The sequence below is a fragment of the Pygoscelis adeliae genome, unplaced genomic scaffold (assembly GCF_000699105.1).
Source record: "Pygoscelis adeliae isolate BGI_AS28 unplaced genomic scaffold, ASM69910v1 Scaffold34, whole genome shotgun sequence".
NCBI lineage: Eukaryota > Metazoa > Chordata > Aves > Sphenisciformes > Spheniscidae > Pygoscelis > Pygoscelis adeliae.
This window is the reverse complement of record NW_008824658.1, coordinates 5,521,462-5,542,901: the sequence shown is the minus strand read 5'-3', so window position 1 is coordinate 5,542,901 and position 21,440 is coordinate 5,521,462. Positions and strand designations below refer to the sequence as shown.

The following is a 21,440-nucleotide window of genomic DNA, read 5'->3' as shown; positions in this document are numbered from 1 at the left end:
CGTCCAGCCGAGCCGGCCAAGCGCTTGCCAGTCCCGGGGTGGGTGAACCCCCTGGTCCCCGAGCCCGCTGCACTGCAACCCCTGGGAGTGAGGGATGCCAGGCTGGCTGCCACAGGGGAAAGCTGCTCCTGTCAGCAACGAGGCTTCCCAGTGCACCCCCTGTGGGACCCCGCACCCCCGGGGGACCCTGGCACCCCCACCAACACCCTCTCCGAGGAGCACGGGGCTAAAAGACTCCCAAAATGTGCTGTAACCTCTTTGGGGGCGCCCAACAGGCAGAGGAATCACCTGTCGTAAGGCGAATCTTGATGGGGAACTTTAAATTTAGCAGGTATGAAGCATCAGGACCCAGGGATGTATAAAGGATCTGCGTATTCTGGCTACCCTTTCCTAATGCTCTCAGACCCATATCTGCCAAATGGATCTATGTCACCTCTGGTGAGTTCATCCTCTCCTTACGGAGAAGTTTCATGGCCTCTCTCACTGCTGAAGTATGTTGCAGGTATCGTGCGGGCACCTAGACGTGCTTTTTTTCCTGACAAATTACAGCCCTGTTTCTAAAATGCCCGGGCGCTGTCCTCTCCAAGCCGAAGGGAGAAGGAGCGGGAAGGGGGAAAAATGCTCGGCAGCCAGCGCCTGCTTCGCTCCAGACTTGCTGGAGGAGCTTCTTTCCCAATTGCCCCATCCTCTAGGTTCGCCTTTACTCCGCCAGCAATCAAACCCTAATATCTAATGTAAGAATGCCCCTTCTTTTTTGTGGGTCACAGGCTTTGGAGGCGAGCAGCTTCTGGTGTTCGTGTTCAGGGATGTGTCCCGCAGCTTAACTTTAGTTCGATGTTACCTGCTTGTAAAATGGCCAGGTTTTGGTCTGCCTTTGGACGGGGCTCTGTTGTGGATGATGGCCCAGAAAGTGGATCTTGTGCTTCTAAAATGGCAATAGAGGTTTTTAGAAAAAGGCTTAATGCTGCTGGAGGGCTATTCCCATCTTCTTCCTGTAAAGTTTTTCCCCCTCAGGTCAAATCAGCTTTAGTAATTCTGTATATTCTAATGTTTAGAAGTTTTGCTATCTGAATAATTAAACTAAAGGCTTCTCTACAAAAGCTGTCTTGTCCCATCACCATCTCTATCAGAACTTCAGAAAACAATGTCACGACACGGCAGCAGATAGTCAGTGCTCGTGTCGCTCCTGGGGAGCCGGCGTTGCTGCATTCATTTCAGACGTTATTCTGCATTTGCAGTCGGCACGTGAGAACAGAACATCATTTGGCTTATTTCAGTTTTAGTTTTTAACCTGTAAAGGGATAAGGTTTGAAAGAATATATAATGCCCTCCTTAATTTCAACTATTTGTTCACTCGTGGGGTAGGATGTTAAGCTGGCGTTATGAAAAATTGATGGATTGTGGGGTATGAAACTCAAGTTAAAGTGTGGTAAAATATTGTTCGCTGGAATCGCTGCCGTGGCCTCCCGCCCGACCCTGCTGGCCTGGGCGGCAGAGGGAGGGAGACAGGTCCCTCCGTGAGCCTGCCCGGACCCCCAGCACAGCCCTTCTTGGAGGAGCTGATTTCCCCGGCTGCAGAGCGTTGTAACTTTGCTGAAATCGGTTTGCGGATATTGAGGATCTGTCCCTAAATTTTGAAGTCTTCCTTCAGTTTACAGCAAGAAAAGATGCGTTTGCAAGGCAGGGCCAATATACGTTGTTGTAATCCAAATAAGCATTTCTTCTGTTGCTTCCTGCCTTGTGTCCCTTCCTCCAGATACCAGGCGTCCCCCTCACCCCTCTAAAATATAAAGTTGCTCTCTTCTTGATACGTTTTAAATTATGATACTAAATGTGTCTTATTTAAATGCATTTAGTTTGCTGCCTGGTATAGAATCTGGGTAAATTCAGAGTTACATTAGCCCAGCAACTATTTGCTGTAGTAGAATATTTCTTTTAATCTTAAAACCTTGTTAGATGGGCAACAAAGTGCAATAGCCAATTTATTAGCAATTAAGCTAAAAAGTAGATTGTGGTTTGTGAATCGCCTTTCGCCTTGATAATGTAATAAAAACCCAAGAGGTTACTGTCGGAGCAACAGACAGGAGTAAATAGACTGTGCAGAACTCGAAGGGGAGAAAACTGAGTAGCAGAGGAGGAATGATCCCGTCCCCTTGAGAGCCACGGAAATCATCCACTGCCTCAGCCAGCTTTACTTAGGCCTGTTCGAATCCTGCAGTGTTTTACGTTGTGTGCCTTAAAAAGCTGATTTGATGTTTTCAGCTAAAAATCTGTTACCTAACAGACATGGGAAGATTTCTTCCTCAGATAAAGGCCGGTCTCTCGGATTTTTCAACTTGGTACAGTAGCTATTCTGATATATCTTTCTGGGCAATTCTGTCTTGTATTTATATTGACTGCGCAAAGGTTATCATAGTAAATTATGTATTGCTTTCATATAGATTTATTGCTGCTGTGTATACTATATAAAGTGGGCTATAATCTGGTGGCTGCTTCCAATAATTGAGGAGGTCAGATCTGTGACCGAAGATTGCAGATACTTAACCATCCATAAAAGTGTGTTTTAATTAACACTTTAGCACAAGTGGAGTCGGGGAGGAGGGTTCTGTGAGTGAATGGGATTATGTATCACAGTCATGCATGCGCTTGGTAGTGGAGATTGTATTCTGGTTAATGGGGCTTCCTGGAAATGGTTGTTTGCAGCTAGGATTAATTTCAGAATCTTCAAAAAATAAAAATTAAAAAACTAATCCAGGAGTACTTTGGCAAACTGTCAGGGCTTTACATTTAACTGATTGAAAAATATAATGCAGTTCCCTGAAAGACGAAGGGTGGCCGGCACTGAGGCTGTGGGTTGAACCCCGGCCCTGCAACGCACCATAAAACCACATTTTTTTTTTTCTGCGGGCTCCCTCCGAACCCCGGCAGGGTGCTGCGAGCGGTGCTGGAGCCGGCCTGGAGGGCCTGCCTGGGTGGGTGTGTCGCTACCGGCATTACTGGCGTGCTGCTTTCCTTTTTTCTTTTCTTATTTTCTCAGCAGCATCACTTTTGCTTTGTTTCCCTCAAGGTGGTTGTAGCCCGCTAACTGTTACACTGCTCACCCCAGCATCCTGCTAGGCTGTCCGCATCTCCCCAGCCAAAATTGTCTCTTTTTACCAAAACACACCCACTTGTGTTATTTACATGCTCTGGTGTCGCTCCCAAGTGATGCACTGAACATGTCCGGGTACCTGACAGCAGCAGCAGCACCAAGCCCAGCTGATGTCCCCAGTGAGCAGCAGGATGCGGCAAGGGCCACCCTGCGGCGGGCTGATCCTGGGCGTTCGGCTCGGTGGGCCACCGTTGCTGCAGGTGGCAAACGCCACTTTAGGGTAATTCAGCTGGAGTGATGCTGGTTTGAGCGTGCCCAAGTAGACTCGACTGGCAGCAGAGCTATCAAAGAGAGAAAGGAGGGCTGGGGGGTGGCCAGGGCGCGCAGGTGAAGCTGCTCCTGGAGCTGGGGACAAGGCAGCGGGTTGAGCCTGCGTGTCCCGTGTTTTGGGAGCGTGCTGTGAACCCCCGTTGGCTGTCCAGGCTGGGGAGGGCACGCTCTCGGTCAAGCGTCTTAAGAGCATCTCAGCGCAGACTGTGCATGCATCTGAAATCTTGAAATTTTGCAAGGCACCCAGAGAACCGTTTCTCACCCGGCTCTCGGGTGTCGCATGTGTGATGGTTCATGACTCTGCTTTGATTCTCCCAACTCTTGCAAAGTCCAGCTTTTTCCAGAGTGGAATATATAGGATTTGCCGGTGAAAAATCTGCAAGAAATTTCCAAAGAAAATTAACAAGTTGAGGAACTGTTTTTCTAAATGAAATATAAAATCATAAAACTATATCCTTTTTTTAAATAGTACAAATGACTTTAAATCAAATTAAGATACATCCTTAGTAAGAACATCAGCCTTTTAGGTGGTTACAAACATTAGAGGTCAGACATGGTCAAACATGTTAACGCTTTGATCAGATTAAAATATTTTTCTTGCTACAGTTGTATAATTGAGTTTAGACCTGAGGGGGTTTTCTGAACATTGTTATATCTTGTACCATGTGGTAGTTAAATGGTAGAAGGAGCACTTATAAGTTCCTTTAAGTTCCTTTCGTAAATAGGTTTATAAAATAGGGGAATGAGCCGTGCTGTCCCGTATGTAGGGCACAAGCTCTCCCCACTCCAGTCGATGGGAGAGCTCCCGGAGGAGCTCTTCACACCTTCTGTGCACCTCTGTTGTGTCTAGTGCGCATGTAAGGTGTGTGAAGGCAGAACTCAAATGTTGACATATAAAGCTGAGGCACCGGACTTTCTGTCTGTGTGAGAAACAGAGGTCCAAGAGCCTCTATTTCTTTGGAAAACAGACACTACCTGATTTTCATAATTATTAAGTTGTCTAACCAGAGCTCACATAGGAGCAGAAGGGTGGTGGTACCTTCCCAAGCTCTGCACGTCTGAAGTCCCCAAATGAGATGGCAGGCCTAGGAAATAATGCCGATGTTCGGAGCCTGCTCCCTGCGGTCCGCCGGGCTCCTTGAGCTTGGTTCCCGTTGAGTGGGTTTGAAATGTCCCCTTGGGCAGGGCAAGATGAAAGTGCGGTTACTGCTGGCCTGGGGCCACAGGTCCCAAATGCCTATCATGAGGTCAAAAAGCACGGAGCTGAAAGCCTCCTGCTGCCCTTCGCCGGACAGAAGCTCAAGCGGCAGCAGCTGAGCCCTAGGACACGGCTACCTCTGCTGCAGCCCCCTTCCCCCAAGGCTGCTCCATCCTTTTGCAGGAGGAGGCTGTTGCCCCCGCAGCAGTTGGCGGAAGGAAATATGCAGCTCAGCTGCTTCTGCGTAGAAGTCTTTCTGTCCTAGCTTGCACTATCAGGGCAATAGTTTAGTATTGCTTTTTCCTGTGTCGAGTTCTGATCCTGTTGAAACCAGTGGGAAAACTCCCTGGAGTCGCCTTGTGATGAGGATTTGTTGCTGCTGCATCCCTCTCCAGATGTTGTGCATGGAGGGAGGGCAGCTGCAAGCGAACGGTAGCTCCACGTGTTACCAGCAGTGCCTGCTGCTGTGGGAGAGCAACATCGCTGGCAGCTTCCCAGCCAGGTTCCCTGGCGGCAGGGCTTGCGCTACGGGACCTCGCCAGGACAGTACTCTGTCCCCATAAATTGTTATATTCCTGGCAGAAAGCGTTAGGAGTGCGGTGGCTGTTGATGGACGTCCTGGCAGACAGACAGATGAGTAATTTGTTCTCTCCTGACCAGAGCGAATCCACTTCTTCCAGCTCTTCTACCTAGCTTGAAATAGGATAATGGTGAAAATAACTTTTTATATTAAAGCGTAATGTTGGATAGGTGGATGTACCAAGGCACAGGGCTTCCGAGGTCATTTATTGCATGTCTGATTCAGCCTTGGTTCTCCCCCAAGGAAAATTCTTGCGTTAATTTCTGAGTTCATATCACACCCTCAATTTTGAAGCAGAACTTCCCTTTGAAATAAATTAGAGAGTTCTGCTTAAGAAGCAGTGACATGATACAGCACTGCCTGTGTGTGGTCTAATATAACCTTATTTTTAAAATTGTTTGGAATGAAAAAAAGAGAAAGAAAAATGTCACAGGGAAACAAAAGCAAGTTTTATGTAAATCCATGCATGTGAATAAGTGTGCACGTGATCCAGACAGTTCAATATCGGCTCTCCCACTGGGGTTGCTTCGCAGGCTACCCTGGAGCTGGCTTCCCAAGCACGGGATGCTTTGTCAGTGGGGAATTGCTGTGAGATTATGTATGGTAAAGGCACCGTTCCTGCCAGCTTCCAACTGTTGCTGTTTATGAAATGTTATTAGCTCAACCGGTTGAGAATTTGGAGAGAAAAGCAAAATCTAACATCAGGCCAAGCTCCCAAAGCTCATCCATGTTAATGATTAATATTTTTGAAATTTTAACTGTGAAGAACAAAGTGATGTGGGGGTTAGCGGCACATGGCATGTCCAAGATGAAAGAACAGAGCTGGTCTGGTATCCAAAGCTTTAACTGAGAGAAGGGGGGAGCGGCAGGAGGGCGGCAAGGAGCTCTGCAACATGCTCTTGCTGCTCGCCGGCAGGACGTGTGTCGCCTCGCAGCTTGCAGTCCCTTTCCTGCAATAATTCTACAGGCACCATTAAATTCCTGCGCTCGGGTGGAAACTCTGAGAAATCTGTACGGTCGGGTGTGCTGGCATTTGCTCTTCGGAGGTACCCGTTCAAGTAACCACGCGTGTGTTCCTGTGCCTAAACAGACATTGCCGACTCAGTAGGGATGACTCTCTGCTCTCAGATCATCTGTGAAGGGCCAGATCCTAATCACAGGCTGAATCCCTCTCTATCTGTAGCATGATCTGCAAGTGAAGCAGGTTTTCAGGATACGGGTGGTGTGAGCTGCACACCTAAGATTGCAAGCTGGTCCGGACTGTGTGTGTCTGTGTGTACATGACATGATGCTTATTGGTAAAGCGCAGTCAAGTGCTGAGAAACATCAACAGTTTTGAGGAAACATCTACACCTTGCCATTAATTTCACACCCGCAGTTCTTTGTCTGCCCTTTGGCTGTGAGTGATTCAGTGAGACAGAATTTAGCCTTCGTTTCGTACGGGTTGGCCTTTGAGCCCCCTCGCTAATTTACCATAGAGAAGGTGAAGGAAGGACCCACACATCTGTGAGCATCGTGTGTGCTCACGGAGAGGCTGTGCTGGACAGGGTGGGTTTGGGTGAACAACAGGTGAGCATGTGCTGCCATTCAGTTACTAAAATCTCCTGCACCATGTGTGAGTCACAAATTCCTCAAGAAATCCTCAAGGATTGTCTTCTCCTGTCTGTTGCATTGATTTGAAGAGGGACTAGATGCCAGACATCCCCAGCACTTCCCTCTTGGAGAGGGCATTGCCGCCGCGGGAGCTTCTCCCCATCCCACCCCTCCGAGGCTTTGGGCTGTCCGCAGCCATCACGTAATGCCTCTCCTTTCGTTTGCTGCTCATTTCCTTGGTTTCCCTTGCCTCTGCTGCTCCAGCTCACTGCTCTTGGTGCCAGGAGATGGCTTACATCAGCATCTCTCCCAGCCTGATGTGTATATGCTCTTACCTCATCATTTACCAATGATGGGCGGAGGGCACAGAAATAGGAGAGTAGGTACAAGTTGCTTCCTGAACTCTTTGCAGAGCCACTGCAGGAGGGAAGACTTCTCAGCCTGACCAAATCCCAGGCTGGTGCCAAGGTGGGATGTGCAAGTTCCCCTCCACAGGCTCTTTCAGGTGCTATTCTTCCAAATCTCCCTTTAAAAAATAGGCTATAACATGATACTTGCTCATTAGTCTCTGTGTCTGGAGGATGAAACAGAGGTTCAGTAGGAGGACGGGTGACTCAGAGGGTTGGTAACAGGATGCAGGGCTATTCGTTTCCTAGTTTCCAGTTTTAATCCAGCTGAATCAGTAAAGACCGAACGCCTGTGCTGTCTGCTGGCTTGTCCAGTGGTCTGTCTGGGAGGGCACGGCTCCCTCCAGCCCCCAGGCAGGGCGAGTGTTCCGTGGCGTGAATGATGAGATGTCCTGGGAACCTGCAAAGTCTGTACCAAGCCCTCTGCGAATGTCAGCCGAGGTCTTCGTTCTCACCTTGGGACTGCCGGTTCAGCACATGCTGCTGGCTCACAAACCCACCTACTTCATTTCTTAAAGGAAGCGATTGCAACATCGTGCGCCGCTGAGCCTTGATAACAGCAGGATCTTTTTCTTGGTCACCTCCCAATGATCTTGGACAAAGAGCTCTCACCTTCACCTCCTTACGGAGCAACTTGTCACTGCTCTGTCCTGCGGCCCTGTTCTCTGATTTTTGCCTTTGGGTCTTTATAATTTATGACCCTTCCCAAAGTTATGAAGGGTCATTCCACCACCGCTGCCTCTGTGAAGCAGTTTCACGGAGAAAGTGGAACATTGAGTTAATACTGAGGATGAGGAGGGTTAGCAAAACCTGGCAGAACTAGTGGTACCCATCCAGAGCATCCCGCTGGCTGGAGGCGCTGGGCAAGAGGTCACCGAAGCGGCTTTAAACCACCGCTCCTCTCCCGTCCGCCGCTTCTGTGCTAAACACAGCTCGGCTGCAATGAAAAGAATCTGGTTCATTGTGTTTCACGGGGTCCCAAAATTAGTATTTTGTTAAAGAAAACAATAAACAACAATGCTGTGGTAAGTTTTCAAAACCAAAGTAAAGCTGGATACTAGAATCTAGAGCACTTTTCCCCTCCGGTTATAACAACTTGACATTTGATTAAATGATAGGCAAAAAAAGTCTCAACAGTATCTCCTTTGTTCTATTGAGAATCTGGAACTATAATATACAAAGTACATGTCTGCCTTGAAGAGCTACACAGTAATCATGGACTGACCAAAAAAAAAAAGACTTTTTTTTAAGTGATTCAACTTGCACGCTATATGTTGAATTTGTTTTCTGCTGTGGTTTGCTCTGAGGAATAGCATACACGAGCGTGAACAGGTTCTCCTCTGATGGGACTTGCGCAAAAGCAAAATGTGAAAGCCCAAGATCATAAAGTATGCTTGACTCAGCACGAGGGGGACACAATTATAAATAGACTTGTGGAAGAAGTGCTGGGGAGATGCTCTTCCCAGCAAAATGCTCCGAAAGGATCAGAAATGTCGAATTTTTATTCTAACACGGAGGAGATGGCACTGCAGAGATTGCTTTCATGTTTAGGAAATAAACCATCGTAAGATCTACCACATGAAAATCTGTTGTTCTTAGCACGGAGAGGCTGATGAGTTCGTTCTCGTTACGTGCCGCTGCCCTGGAATTACTGGCGCGGGAGCGGAGGTAGCGAGGAGGAGTTGTCTTCTACAAACCTCGCTTTGTATGACTTTGCCCTAAAAGAAGAAAGGCTGATTCTAACGTGGGAGACAGTGCACAACCCCCGACACGAGCATACCCGAGGTCGAAATTTGGCCTTTGAGCTTTGGCTTCCTGCTATAACTTACAGAGTGTGGCATTGCCAGCTTTGAAATCCGGCTGTCCAAAGGGACGTGCGGATTCAGAAATCCAGGTGATGTGTTGCGGGATCGCATCGTGCTGTGCTGAGTGTTCCCTTGGGACAGCCAGTGCTGTCACATAGGATAAATTAAAGTATGCATATTAACCCTAAATCCAAAACAGAAGCAAGAATATAAAATAAGGAATAAAATTTAAAAAAAAACCCACCCAAACCTTTTTGTTTAACTTTCTCTGATACAAAGCAATTTCTCCGGGACTGTACACCATATGAAACACATTATAAATGCTCTTGTAAAATCCACATCATTATACCACATGAAAGGCTGGGTCCTAAAAATAGCCATTCAGAGAGGATGCAGGCTAGTAGCAATTTCGGTGATCATGAAATAGTTGTGTTGACATCTCTATGCATGCACACCCACAGAAAGCTTTGACTTTTGAATATTCTTAGCAACGTTTGTGCTTTATGGAATTTTCCACGTTCTGGTCCCATGAATAGTCTCTTACCCGGGGTGTTCCTTTCTGATCTTCTCCTCATGTTTCTAACCCTGATTTCATTGAGAAAATGGGTAAATGATTTTTATCTTTTTTTAATTTGACATGAAACTCTTTCCTTGCTATCAGTTTGACAGCAGTTGACAGTATCAGTTGTATTTCCCTGTCTCCTATCAATGGAAATATTTTCTTTTTCCTTCAGTAGATGCGCACATCCCTGATATTTTGGAGGGCTAACTGTCAAAATGTAAACCTAGAGCATTAGATGATAACACGAGGAGCTGCCACATCTACCCGGCCTCTGTATCTGCGGTAGTATTCAAAAGACAGCAAATGAAATCTACAGTAATTATACAGTAATGTATCCACAACAAAAAATTTCTTCCTCGTCCCAGCGATCAGAACTTGGCTTTTGTTTTGAAATATGAAAGGATGCAGCCTCCTGCCTTTGGTGTGTTTGCAGCAAAGCCCTGGCTGGGATAAACTGCCATAGCTCTGGGATAGACAACAGAGTCCTGCCAATTGATATCACTGGAGATCTCTTTGAAGAGCTCATCAGATTTTATTTTATTACTGTTGTGTTTTGGTTTTAGCTTGTTATTTGTTTGAAATCATTACTATAGGGATAGTTTTCAGAAAAACGTTTGAATCTTCAGTGCTGATCTCTTGTTTGCATTTTTCTTTTGTAAGTAGAGATGGGGATGCTGGAGACGTACACCCTCAAACACGAGGATGTCTGAAGGTTGTGGTTTAAGTCTGTCCAGGGTTTTAAGTGTGTGGCCCCTCTAAAGCCAGTTGGAAACAGCCTGTTTCCTCAAAATGAGTTTGCTTTTGGAATTGGAGCAAAATCTTTGGAGATAGCAAATGAAATAATAGGGTGTTGAAGAAAATTACATTGCTTCTTAAATAGCTGGCATGAAAATCATTAAGCCTGAAGTTTCATTCAAATCAGAAGTAGCTGTGGTTGTAATGGGGCAAGACACAAACTCTTCAAGCAGTGCAACTCAGAGTGATTCACTCTGAGACTTGCCGTCATTCTCCAGGTTGTTTTAACTTCAGGGCAGCTCTTGTCCCTTGTCCAGCTCTGGAGTCCTTTTCCTATGGAAACAGGCTCTCAAGTTTTCAGATCGATCAGTTGAATTCCTGCAGGCTGTTAGCAACTTTGAAGAATGAAATGCTGTAAAATGACATCACAGAAATGTGTTTGCTGTTGCTAATTTAGCTCCGTAAAGCAGCTGGACAGGGGGACGTGGGAACACCTTGACAAGGCAATAATTTTATCTAAACCTCATAGAGTAAATGCATTCATTTCTAAATGCAGTCGGCAGTAATTTAAGGATAGACTTCCAACTAAGTGCTAAGAAATGTTGGCTTGTGTTGGCATACGTGCTCTGTATAATGCAACAGATACTGATGTTTAGAAAAAGCCAAAAAGTTTTTGAATGCTTCCGGCTTGAAGTTAACATCATGCCTAAGTCCTTTTGTGTTTTCTATAATTAATCTGATGGCTGAAACCAGGGTTATATCTGGTAATGTAAGTTTTTTGCTATCTGGTAAACTCTGTTCTTTTCCTGCTAGGAGCAGAATTTAAGTAAAAACACTAAATGTGTGCTGGCTGGGACTTCTGACAGCACTTGAACAAGAGTTGTTGTAGAGAAAATTTAATTTCCTCACTCAAGAGGACAGAAAATTACCTAATATGTCAGTGCCAGTTGCTTGGTTATTGACATTTACTGGAAATAGTACATAACTACATGCATATATTTAAACTTTGCAAAATGAAGTGTTTTAAATAATATACTATTTGTACTGATCTAGTACGTGGATCTGCATATAAATGCATACTGAGGGATGAGGCAGGCTGCAGTGAATCCCTGAAAGATCAGCTCGCGTATCCAAAAGCATCACTCTTCATCCAAATTTGCTTCTAAAAACAGCGCCGTGGTAAATGGCTGACTCCTGGGCGGGTGCGTTGCTGTTTGCCGTGGGTGGGGAGCTGCCTCGCTCCTGCCTGCGCCCTGGGAGTTCGTTTGATACAGAGCCGAGCGATCCTCTTACCGGAGAGCACCAGGTGCCGTGTCAGACGCATGTAAATAGCCAAATAAACAGACTTTAGTAACACCAGTTGTTTATGTGTTAACACAGGATGTTCTCAAAATCAGGTAAGAAGTGAGGCACGTTACCAAGTTTTATAGCAGAGGAACTGGATAGTCTTGTAACTGCCGTGCAGGGCTGCGGCGAAGCGTGGTTTTATCCCAGCTTCTGCTCCCAGTCCCCCAGGAGCTTGTTTTTCCGTGACTCAGTTTCCCCCAGGAGCGTTTTGAAGCTTTATCGTTTCATGCGTAAGCGATGTTTGGAGAGCACTGCAGGGAGAGCCACGTCGATACTGAAAAAAAACATAAAATCCAACACAGGCCGCTGTGAGAGGGGATGTTTCAGAAACAATCAGAGAAGGACTAGCCAAAAAAGTAAGCTGTGCTGCTTATTAGACTACTTACTTCAAGATATTAAACAAATTGCGATTTCATAATCTTTTAGCAAGTTGCAGGTGGCCCTAAAACCACAACTCCTTCAAGGCGGTTGGCATCTTTTCTTGCTTTAAAAACAAATCACTTTTTCAGCCGAAACGGTAATTTCATAGAGTGGCATTAGTTGGATGGGAACGATGACTGGATGGTCCAACACGTTGTCTCAAATACACATGCCGTACAAATCCACGCTATTAAACCGAGGACAAAATGTCATGTCTTATTTACCCACTTGTAATATGCTGATGAGAACAACCTCCAGGATTGCACGGCATAGTTTTTGGACACATGTACCAAACCCCTGGATGCATAATTCAAATTCCTTGTCATGAAGAATGAGTCTATTTATCTTGGAACCTTTTTTACTTAAACAATAATCTCTAGGAAATCATTTGTTAACAGTAGTTAGCTGCCAGTTTGTCAGTTAATGGCTTGAGGCAAAGTCAGAAGCGAATCAAATCTTTTCCAGGGAGATGCTGCTGTCGCATGTGGTGCAGAAAGGTTTATAACAGAAAGCATTAGAGGAGGCAGTCAGATGAGTTCAGTCCAACTTTTAGAAACACGAGGAAACTCAGCATGATGGGGTAGAGACAGCCGTTTCGCTAGTGCATCCATTTGTAAAATATTAAAGCCATCAGTCGTGCCCATGTCAACTTCTAAGCCTTAATTTTCCTTACTGGAGGCTCCAGGTGTGAGCGCGCGGAGGCCAAAACCACATGTGTTCGCCGTGGCTGGGGCTCTGCCTCGCGCCCCGGGCATCTCCGCATCCCGGGCATCTCTGCACCCCTGGCGCAGGGGCAGCCGGGCGGGAGAGCCGGGGTGCAGCCCTCCCAGCTCAGCCAGGGTGCCGTGGGGTGTCTGCCAGGGCAGCAGAGTCCTCCAGCTCTCAGACGTTATCATTTCTCTATAAAAGTCTAGCAGCGAGTTTCAGTTAGGTAATGAGGGTTATCTGATTTCTCTTTAATCTGAGCAGCATCGCTACAGCGCGATAACCTCAACTCGCTGTTTATCTCGTTCTGGGTGCTGCAGGGACAAAAGTGGCAAGAACGGGTGAAAATTCGCTGGAAAATGAGCTGAGGAAGGTCGTCCTGATCTATACCAAATCCCTCCTTCTTGCAGCAGAAGCGGGTGAGAAATAACTGCCCCGAGTAGAAAGTCTCCCATGAAGCCACAAAATCCAGCTGAAGTAAATACCACTTCCCTGCAGCATTATCTCCCACTCCGTGCAGTCTACCCACAGAGGATGGTAGGGTGTAGGAACTGGCAGGGGATTAATGGCAGCCCGGTTCATAAAAAATTCTGCTGCCAGAAGGACGTGGGACCCAGACAGAAGTAAAGAGGGGCTGGTTCACTCTGCAGATGCCCCCAAGTGCTATTTGTCTGAGAGCAGATTTTCCCACAGATCTTTGGCCTTCATATTATTTGAAGAACCCCCTCTGCAGCTGCAATCCTTCCCTCCCCCGAGGGAAAAACAGGGTGGTAACTTTGTGAACTGAATGGTGTGGAGGTTTAGGAGCACTGCCATGGGAGGGGAAGATTTGGCTCATTAGCGTGGAACATTGTGTTGCCAGGAACAGAGTTTTGGGGCAGAACTAATAACATGGAAGCAGATGCAGTCAGCTTTTATTAAACTGGTTTGTAGATGACTTTAAGTAGGCAACAGTTGTATCTGGGGCTTTCCTTGCGAAAGGCAGAATGGCAGACCCCAGCAGCGGAGCCTGGCTTAGATGCTGGCTAACAAGTACAGAGAAGCCAACCGAATCTCTGGACGTAAGGAAAAAATTCTCCCAAATGTATTTAAAAAACAAAAAAACAACAAAAGACTTTGTGGTTGTGTTGCATTCTTTAGACTCTTACAGTCCACACATCTCACTTGGAGCAAGGAACAGCTGTAGAGTCATAGAGTTTATAGTCTGAAGGACCCAACGTTATATCATCTCCTCTTTACCATGGTGTATCATCTCCTCTATGCTATGGACTCCTGAATTTCACTCAGTTACCCCAATAGCTGGACGTACCATTAACTGCTTGACAGTGCGTTACAGGTAGGGATGGAAAAATTAATCTCCAAGCCAGGTTTTGAAGCACTTCTCCCTTGAACCACCCTTTCTGTAGTGCTAATTAACTCCATAGTGCTTATCTGCATCGGTGATGGTCGGATGCCATTTCCTGACACATGGCATTCCACGGCCACCAGTAACGATGGGTTGAACTCACTCTGTAATTGCCTTACCCGAGCACACAGGTTGGAATGACCATCAGCCAAATACAAATTGCCCATCTCAGCCAGCTACCAGAATCGAGCAAGGCAGTTGATACCTCCGAGAAGTCACCATAAAGACCATCCATCCCTCTGCCAGACCCAGCAATGACTATTGCTGTGCGTCCTTACAATGTCCTTCTGGTCCTTCACCGCCTCTGTGCGGCCTAGACTAACCGTCTGGCTTTCATGAGAGTGTCGGGAATGATCAGCCCCTGTCAACGCAGCCAAGCCAGCAAACCTCTGTAGAGGTGCCCGTTGGATTTCTGACATCTCCGTAGATGTCCATTGGCTGTCACCTCCTTCCGCACCAACTCCAGCCACCATTTTGTAGAGCAAAGAGCACTGTCCAGAAACCCTTTCTCTGCTCTGCGCATCCGAGACCAGCCTGGCATATGCACCAGGTCTTCATTGACGTGCTCCTCGCAGCCTCGTCGTCCCAGGCTGGCTGAATAAGGCACGAAGAATCCCATTTGAATGCTGTACTCCATCCTACCTTTGTTGTGCAATACTTTTTTCTCAGGCAGTTTCTAATCTAGAGATTTTCTGGGATCTGTGCGTGGCATGAAGGGAAGTCTCCTCATCACCTCGGGTTCTGTCTTTCAGTACCAAGTGTTTAAGACATAATTCTAGGCGTCCAGGGCTTGCTTTCTCTTTGTGTCTCCTTTGCTGTTGCTTTCATTTACTAACATGTTGAACTTCAAAGTCTATTCTTTCTCCTTCCTAATTTTTATGGAAAAAATGGTCTGAACTCCATTTGCATTTCCTCCCTGAGGATACTGGCAATCCTTAATCCTATATATTAAAGAATCTCAGTTTTCCCAGCAGCCTTTTATTCTGGGACTACTCTTCCACTCTGTTTTCTCCTTGAAATTCTCTCCTGTGGTTCAAAATTGCTCTTCATGGTGCCCCTGACCGCTGTTGCTTTCTGTTACGAGCTATTTGCACGGGTGTTTGATCACTTTTAAGTCCTTTTCCCTTCCCATCCTGTCCTTTGCAGGTAATTTGTACAGGTTTCGTGCTCATGGCCGTAGGTGCATGTTTGTTCTCGGTGGTTGCAGCACAGGCCCATGTGCTCTGCAACCTGCCGATCTCCAGGGACCTGCTGAAATAACTATTTTTAGAGCCAAGAGATAGCAGGATGAAAGCACATACGGTGAATAACTGGGTGCTAGTTTATTAGTGTGATTTTAATCTCACACTGATGGGCTCCATATTGCGGTCAAGGACATGGCTCCTGGTGACTGCTGGCGTTGACCTGCTCGAGAAGCAATTGCCGTCCTTCCCCAGCTACGATGCGGGATGGCACCGGGGGGACCCCGCCTGCCTGTCCCTTGTCCCTCTCCCAGCTTCCATGCAGGGACCATGGCGATTCCCCCTGTGCTCCCCAGCTCGTGGGAGCTATGGGAAGGAGGTAGGGTGCCGGCTGGGCTGGCCGTGTGGATCCAGGGATTTAGATCACGCAAACCCAGTATTCTCTCCTACAAGTCATTCTCAGCTATGTACTCGGGTAATTAGCATGTGCATAAACACTTTGTAATCTTGTGATCATGGCTTGCAGATTAGCTCTTTTGCCAGCTTTGCGATTTCTTTGCCAGTTTTAGTTTTAATTGCAAATCCATTACTGCCAGCTCCCTTGCATATTGTAGCAATAGGCAAATTAAAACACTTGGACACAGTTGGGCGGGTTTCAGTTAAGAAATTAATTGTTACTGCCAACCAGTGCTTTTTAATGTGAGGGTGGCATTTGAGCTTGTTTTTGAGGGCATAATCTCCGAGACTTTCTTTTTTCCCTTCTCCTCCCCCCTCCCCAGACTGCGTTGCCCTGTTGAGCAGCTCCACAGATGGCATGAAGCAAATGCTTGCCTCTTTGATCTCCTAGTCAAGAAATTTGGAAGTCGTTCTGAATTTATGAGAATCCTGTCTGAAATAAATCTGTCTGTGCACAGGGCCACACTAAGTCAACCCAGAGCTGCAGGCACGGCTCACCTGAACCTCCCGGGGAAGCGCAGGATTACATCCCACAGGAGCATCGTGTGATGCTGTAGCGATAAAGAGAAACTTCATGCATATTGTTGAACATGAAAAAGTCTAGACAATCTACAATTTACCAGTCGGGGTAATTGGCTAAAGGCTTAATCCGCCCTGATAATCCAGTAATGGTATTGTTGGCAGGACATTGATGTAAATACCACTCAGCAGCCCTGGCAGCCGCTGTCTCCTGTGATTGCTGCTGTTCCCAGTTCCCTTTCCACAGTCGCTAGGACTGATGGGGAATTTTCAGAGTTCTGCAAACTTCTCGTCTGCGGTATTTTTCAAAAACTGCCCGTGCTCGGTTGGTGTTTTTCACTCCATTTGTTGAACAGGTAACATTTTTCACCAGGTCAGAATTTTCACAAAAACATTCATCGAGAATATCTTTTTTTTTTCCTGATGTACTTTGTTTCCCTGATGTATATTTCACATAGCTGTTTCCAGCCTCCTGATGCTACTGTCGCACAGCCTCCCATCGCCCTTCAATACAAATAGCATCTGGTTTTGCAGCGGACCTGTGCCAACGCTGTAAGCTGCCTGCCACCTTGTGTGTCACCTCCAAACCTGGTGGCATTCCCTGACGCTTTGGTGGCATCTCTCTGCATGAGCCCGAGCCCTCACGTGCCAGCAGTGTGACTGGGGCTGCAAACGCTGGCGGGGCACTTCTGAGGTCAATGAGCTGAGCAGGCTTTTAAAAATAACCTTCCCCCCCCCATTTTGCAGGGGTATTTTTAATGCATGTCCATTTACCCCATGGGGACAAAGGAGGGGGAGCCGGGGCACACGGGCTGTAGCAGCAGCAGATGCAGGGAAGGACGGATGGACGAGTCCCCACTCCAGACGTGGGTCTCCCACCGCTGCAGCGTTTCATCCCCGCGTGCTGCCTTTCATGGCCTGTTGATGTATTAGAGCATGGCTGGGCTTTGAACACGGCTGTCTAAAATTATTGTCTAATCGTGCATGAAGCCAGTTGATAGAATCACCTATCCCATTCCTGTTACTTTATTCTCTTTAACTCATTCCCTCCACTTACCTGTATTCAGCTGGCTTTACAGCTGAAGGGCTCTGGTCCTATAAGCCTGTACAGCACCAAGCACAAATGAATCCTGCCGGGTACTGGGGTCTCCAGGAATTAATTTATAATAGAGTCATATTTGGTCACTGAACAGCCGCTTGGTTGTTTCTGATTGCTGATCTTGCACGTTTAGTCCAGGGACTAAGAGCCAAGTTAGTTTTTTCTTTCTGTGCATCACCACCAAACCATGCCCTGAGTATTGCCTGTACAACTCCCCTGCCTTCACTGAGGTTGTGGACGTGTAATTGATTGGCACTCGGCAAACAACTCCCCTGATGACCGAAGCAGAAACAGCCTGGGAATTACTTTCCTGCAGCGGGGTTGACTCTGCGCTGCCAGCAGAAGTGTTAAAAAACCCATAAATAATAATATATAGAAACTTACTCTGGTCACTGAAACCAGCTGAGATGGCTGCAAATCCTTGACAGCATTTTTAAGGCAGCCTGTAATGGCTTTTTTGAACATTGCTGCTTTTTTCTGCTCAGAAAACAATGGAAGAAGCACAGTTCCGCTGCAAACAAAACCTGAACATGCTCTAACTTACATGCGAAATATCAAAGAGCGCTTATCCAGTACACATTACCACCCTTCCGTTTTACAGCAAACACCTCGTCACAGCCAAGAGACTTTGGGAAAACTATATATAGTGTATTCGGCCAAATGTCACCCTTGTAATTATCCCGTAGCTCTGGCTCCACGATGTTGTGGCTAACAAATCCAACTTTAATTGTTCGTGATCTCTATCGGAGCAGACATCGGGTTTGAGTTCAGCTGGTACCGAGTCAGGAGGAATAAACATGAACCTACAGTAAGATCAAAGCAGCTGAGAGGTGCGCATGTGCTAATAATAATAGCTTATGAAAGCTCATATTTTCCTTCAACAACATCCTGTCATTTGTGTATTAGCTTTGAAAAGGGTAAAAAAAAAATTCAGTGTAATTTACTTCAGCAAAAAATGAGATAAGGCAGATACTTGATTGCAGCAGCTCATGTGTGGTTTGCTGCGAGGATTGTACATGCGCCGCGTCCTCCAGCGCATGTGTGCGTCGAGTGTGCAGAGGCTGAGCTGGCTGTGACCAAAGTACCATTGTTATCTGATTTTTATATACAGTCTGTGACAATGTGATGCAGAAAGGAGGATGAGGTAAACAGTCTCAAAGTCGGTAACCGCATCCACACCTGGTGCACCTCGATAAAATGTCTGTAAACAGTTTGTATAGAGTGAGGTTACAGCGAGGCTGAGGACGTCTAACGGCTCCTGGCGACCCAGGAGAGAAACACAGAGTTTTGGGGATGGCGTTTCTGTCGGGGCGGAATCGCCTGGGGGGAGCCGGTGTAATTAAAATCAGAATTTTGCCCTTCTGCAGCTGTATGCCGTGGCTCCACAGGTCGGCTTTCCAGGCAGCATGTGGGATGAGCAGAGCGTGGTCAGGGTGACCATTCCCGGGGAGACGCTTTGGGACAGCTCAGCCCGCGCCATAGCGGGGTCAGGCAACAGTGATTTCCCCGCCACATGGCGTGCCCTACTTAGGAAGCACTGGTCAGCCCTTGAAATTGGGCACAACGCTGACCATTTCCTCTGTCCTCCTACTTCAAATTTTCACTATCAGCTTTTTAATCTAGTGCAGCAGCTTAAACCTCCGGCAGGGTTTTGCCCTGCCTGACACCGGGATGCCTGACGGTCTGCAGGGGATCGGGACCCGAGAAACCGCAGGAGGAGAGCTGTGATGGGTGATGCTGGCCGCCGGGAAGGAGACAGTGTGTATTTTGAATTCGTCTTTCACATTGCATGCTGTGGTTGTTGACATTCGGTTGTGCCTGTAGTTCTCTCTGCAAGCAGGAAAGGGTTTGGGGTTTTGGTGAAGGGGAGGAAGGCTGACAATAAAAGGTGACAAAGTGGCCCACTAAGTACCGAAAATGGGCTGGTTGAGGAAGGAGAAGGTTGTGTAGAAAGAAAACCAAGGGGAAGAGGACAAACAGGAGCAGGTACAGGCACGGCTGCAAACTTTCTGCTCTTTCTGCGCAGGCGCTGTGTCTTTAGGTACTGCCGGCTCCCTGGGCAAGGTGTGACGATGGCCATAGGGTGATAATAACAGTGAGCAATCGCTGCGCTGGGAAGGCGTTTTTCAGGGTTTCAAGGCTGAGCTCGTCTATCCAAAGTCTGCAGTGGCAGAATTGCAGCAAACAGGGACTCGTTAAGAAAGTAGAGCAAATAATAATGATCCATCTGTTTAATGCAGCTGAAAGGCGTACTTCAAAGATAGCGTTATCCTAAAAAAGCCCAAGTATAGAGGGGAATATACTTGATCACGGCTTCCAAGTTGTGATGGTAGCGTTGTAAGTAGGTCAGCAAACGGTAATATTTAAATTAACTCCTCTTTCTGGCAACTAGATGGGAATGTAGGTCTGGAAATGGGTAGATGTAGATTCTCTTCCCAGCTCTGCACTCTGACAAGTCACTTCATCTCCTCGTGCCTAAGGGAAGAATACACCTTTGGGCTCTGCCCAGTAATCATCAGCCAAATGCTTCCCCACCTATCTAAAGGGTTTTAGAATATGTGATTGAAAAGTGCAAAGTGTTATTAACATTGAATTAATGTCTGCCATTACAATATGTAATGGAGTATTTCTGCACACACCCCATTTCCTCCTGCTCGAATGTTTTGTCAGACAAGTCCAAGTGTTTACCAGCTTTATAGCTGGCCTAAAAAGCTACAGCGAGCTGTAGCTGCTGGTAGCTAGTGGAGCTGCTGGGCTTGTTTGCCAGATAGGATATTTTGGGCACGGGAGCTGGCAGCAGAGCAGAGCCGCCGGCGCGCAGCCGTGGCCCCAGTTTTTGGCAGCAGGGTTGGGGTGGGGGGGCTGCCCCATCGCCAGCCGCCCCGGAGCTCTCGGGTGCATCTCGTGTGAAGCCTGCATGCCCGTAGCACCGTACCGGAAGGCAAGGTGCCTTTGCCACGGGATGCACGGTGGGGTGCAGATGTGCCACGCTTCCTGCCGGGGGTGGAGAGGAGCAGGCTGGTCTGAAAGCAGGGGGGGATGCGCTGCCGGAGCACCTCCCTTCACCTCTTTTCTGGGAGCTGAGAGTCGCAGCCCTCCCACCACCTGCACATCATCAGCCGACAGCAGCATCCGCGCTTACCCGGGCAGCGCAACAACACCCTGTGCAAATTGCGTTAATTTCTGCCTCCTCTAAATATATTGATTTTCTCTATGCAAATAACGGCTGCATGTTTGTTGACCCACGGCTGAATTTAAGGATATAAACCCGGACCTTTCAAGGCAGCATTCCTCTTTTTCGGTTGTCAGCTCATCGCATCAGACAGAAATTCCCTGCCTGCCTGTTGCTCTCGCCCATCAGCGTTTGGTTCACACACAAGCGCTCGGCAGCCCTGCCTCGCACCCCGCGCAGACATTTCACTTATTTTGTAAAATATCTTAGCGCGTGGTGTGGGTTACTGTCTAGACTGCATCACTTGAACCAAATGTATTCACTAATATAATATATTATTAGGACTCACTAAAAGTAACAAAGTACATTTCTTTGTTCACCCCTTAATTGTTTGTTCATTAGCTTGCTTGCTGATTCATAAAATATGAAAACCTCCAATAGGGTATCTAGTCACTAGTGCAGATTAGCTAGTTTCTAATGTACATAAATAAATTATAACCCTGCATTTACAATTTGCCTTTAGTACAAGCGCTGCGCAAAAGTGCTTTATCTCATCAGGAAAGAATTGGATCTGCTGCTATGCACACAAAATGACAAGTAAAGGCAGAAGCTGGGAGTGCTGTATCCTACACTTGCAAAACACGTTAGTGGCAAAAATGATCTCTTTGCTGGTGGGTAATGTGTTTTCTTTAGCTTCGAAGCTGGAATGACATCCTTGGATACCTACCTTTGTAGCTAGGGCTGGATGTTCAGCTGCAGTGAATTGGCATGGGCATGGTCTGCGTGCTGTCAGCAGTTGGGAAAGCCCTGAAGCTTTCCTTATCCCGGGGCTCTG

General features: G+C 47.1%; 1 protein-coding gene across 1 annotated transcript in view; it reads left to right on the top strand.

Annotated features, from left to right (window-relative positions):
* Window positions 1-21,440, top strand: part of TCF7 (transcription factor 7 (T-cell specific, HMG-box)) — an 82,328-nt gene that overhangs the window by 7,891 nt on the left and 52,997 nt on the right. Inside the window, exon 2 of the mRNA XM_009322778.1 lies at window positions 329-438. Within this exon, the coding sequence (XP_009321053.1) occupies window positions 329-438 (110 nt within the window). The remainder of the gene's footprint in view (window positions 1-328; window positions 439-21,440) is intronic.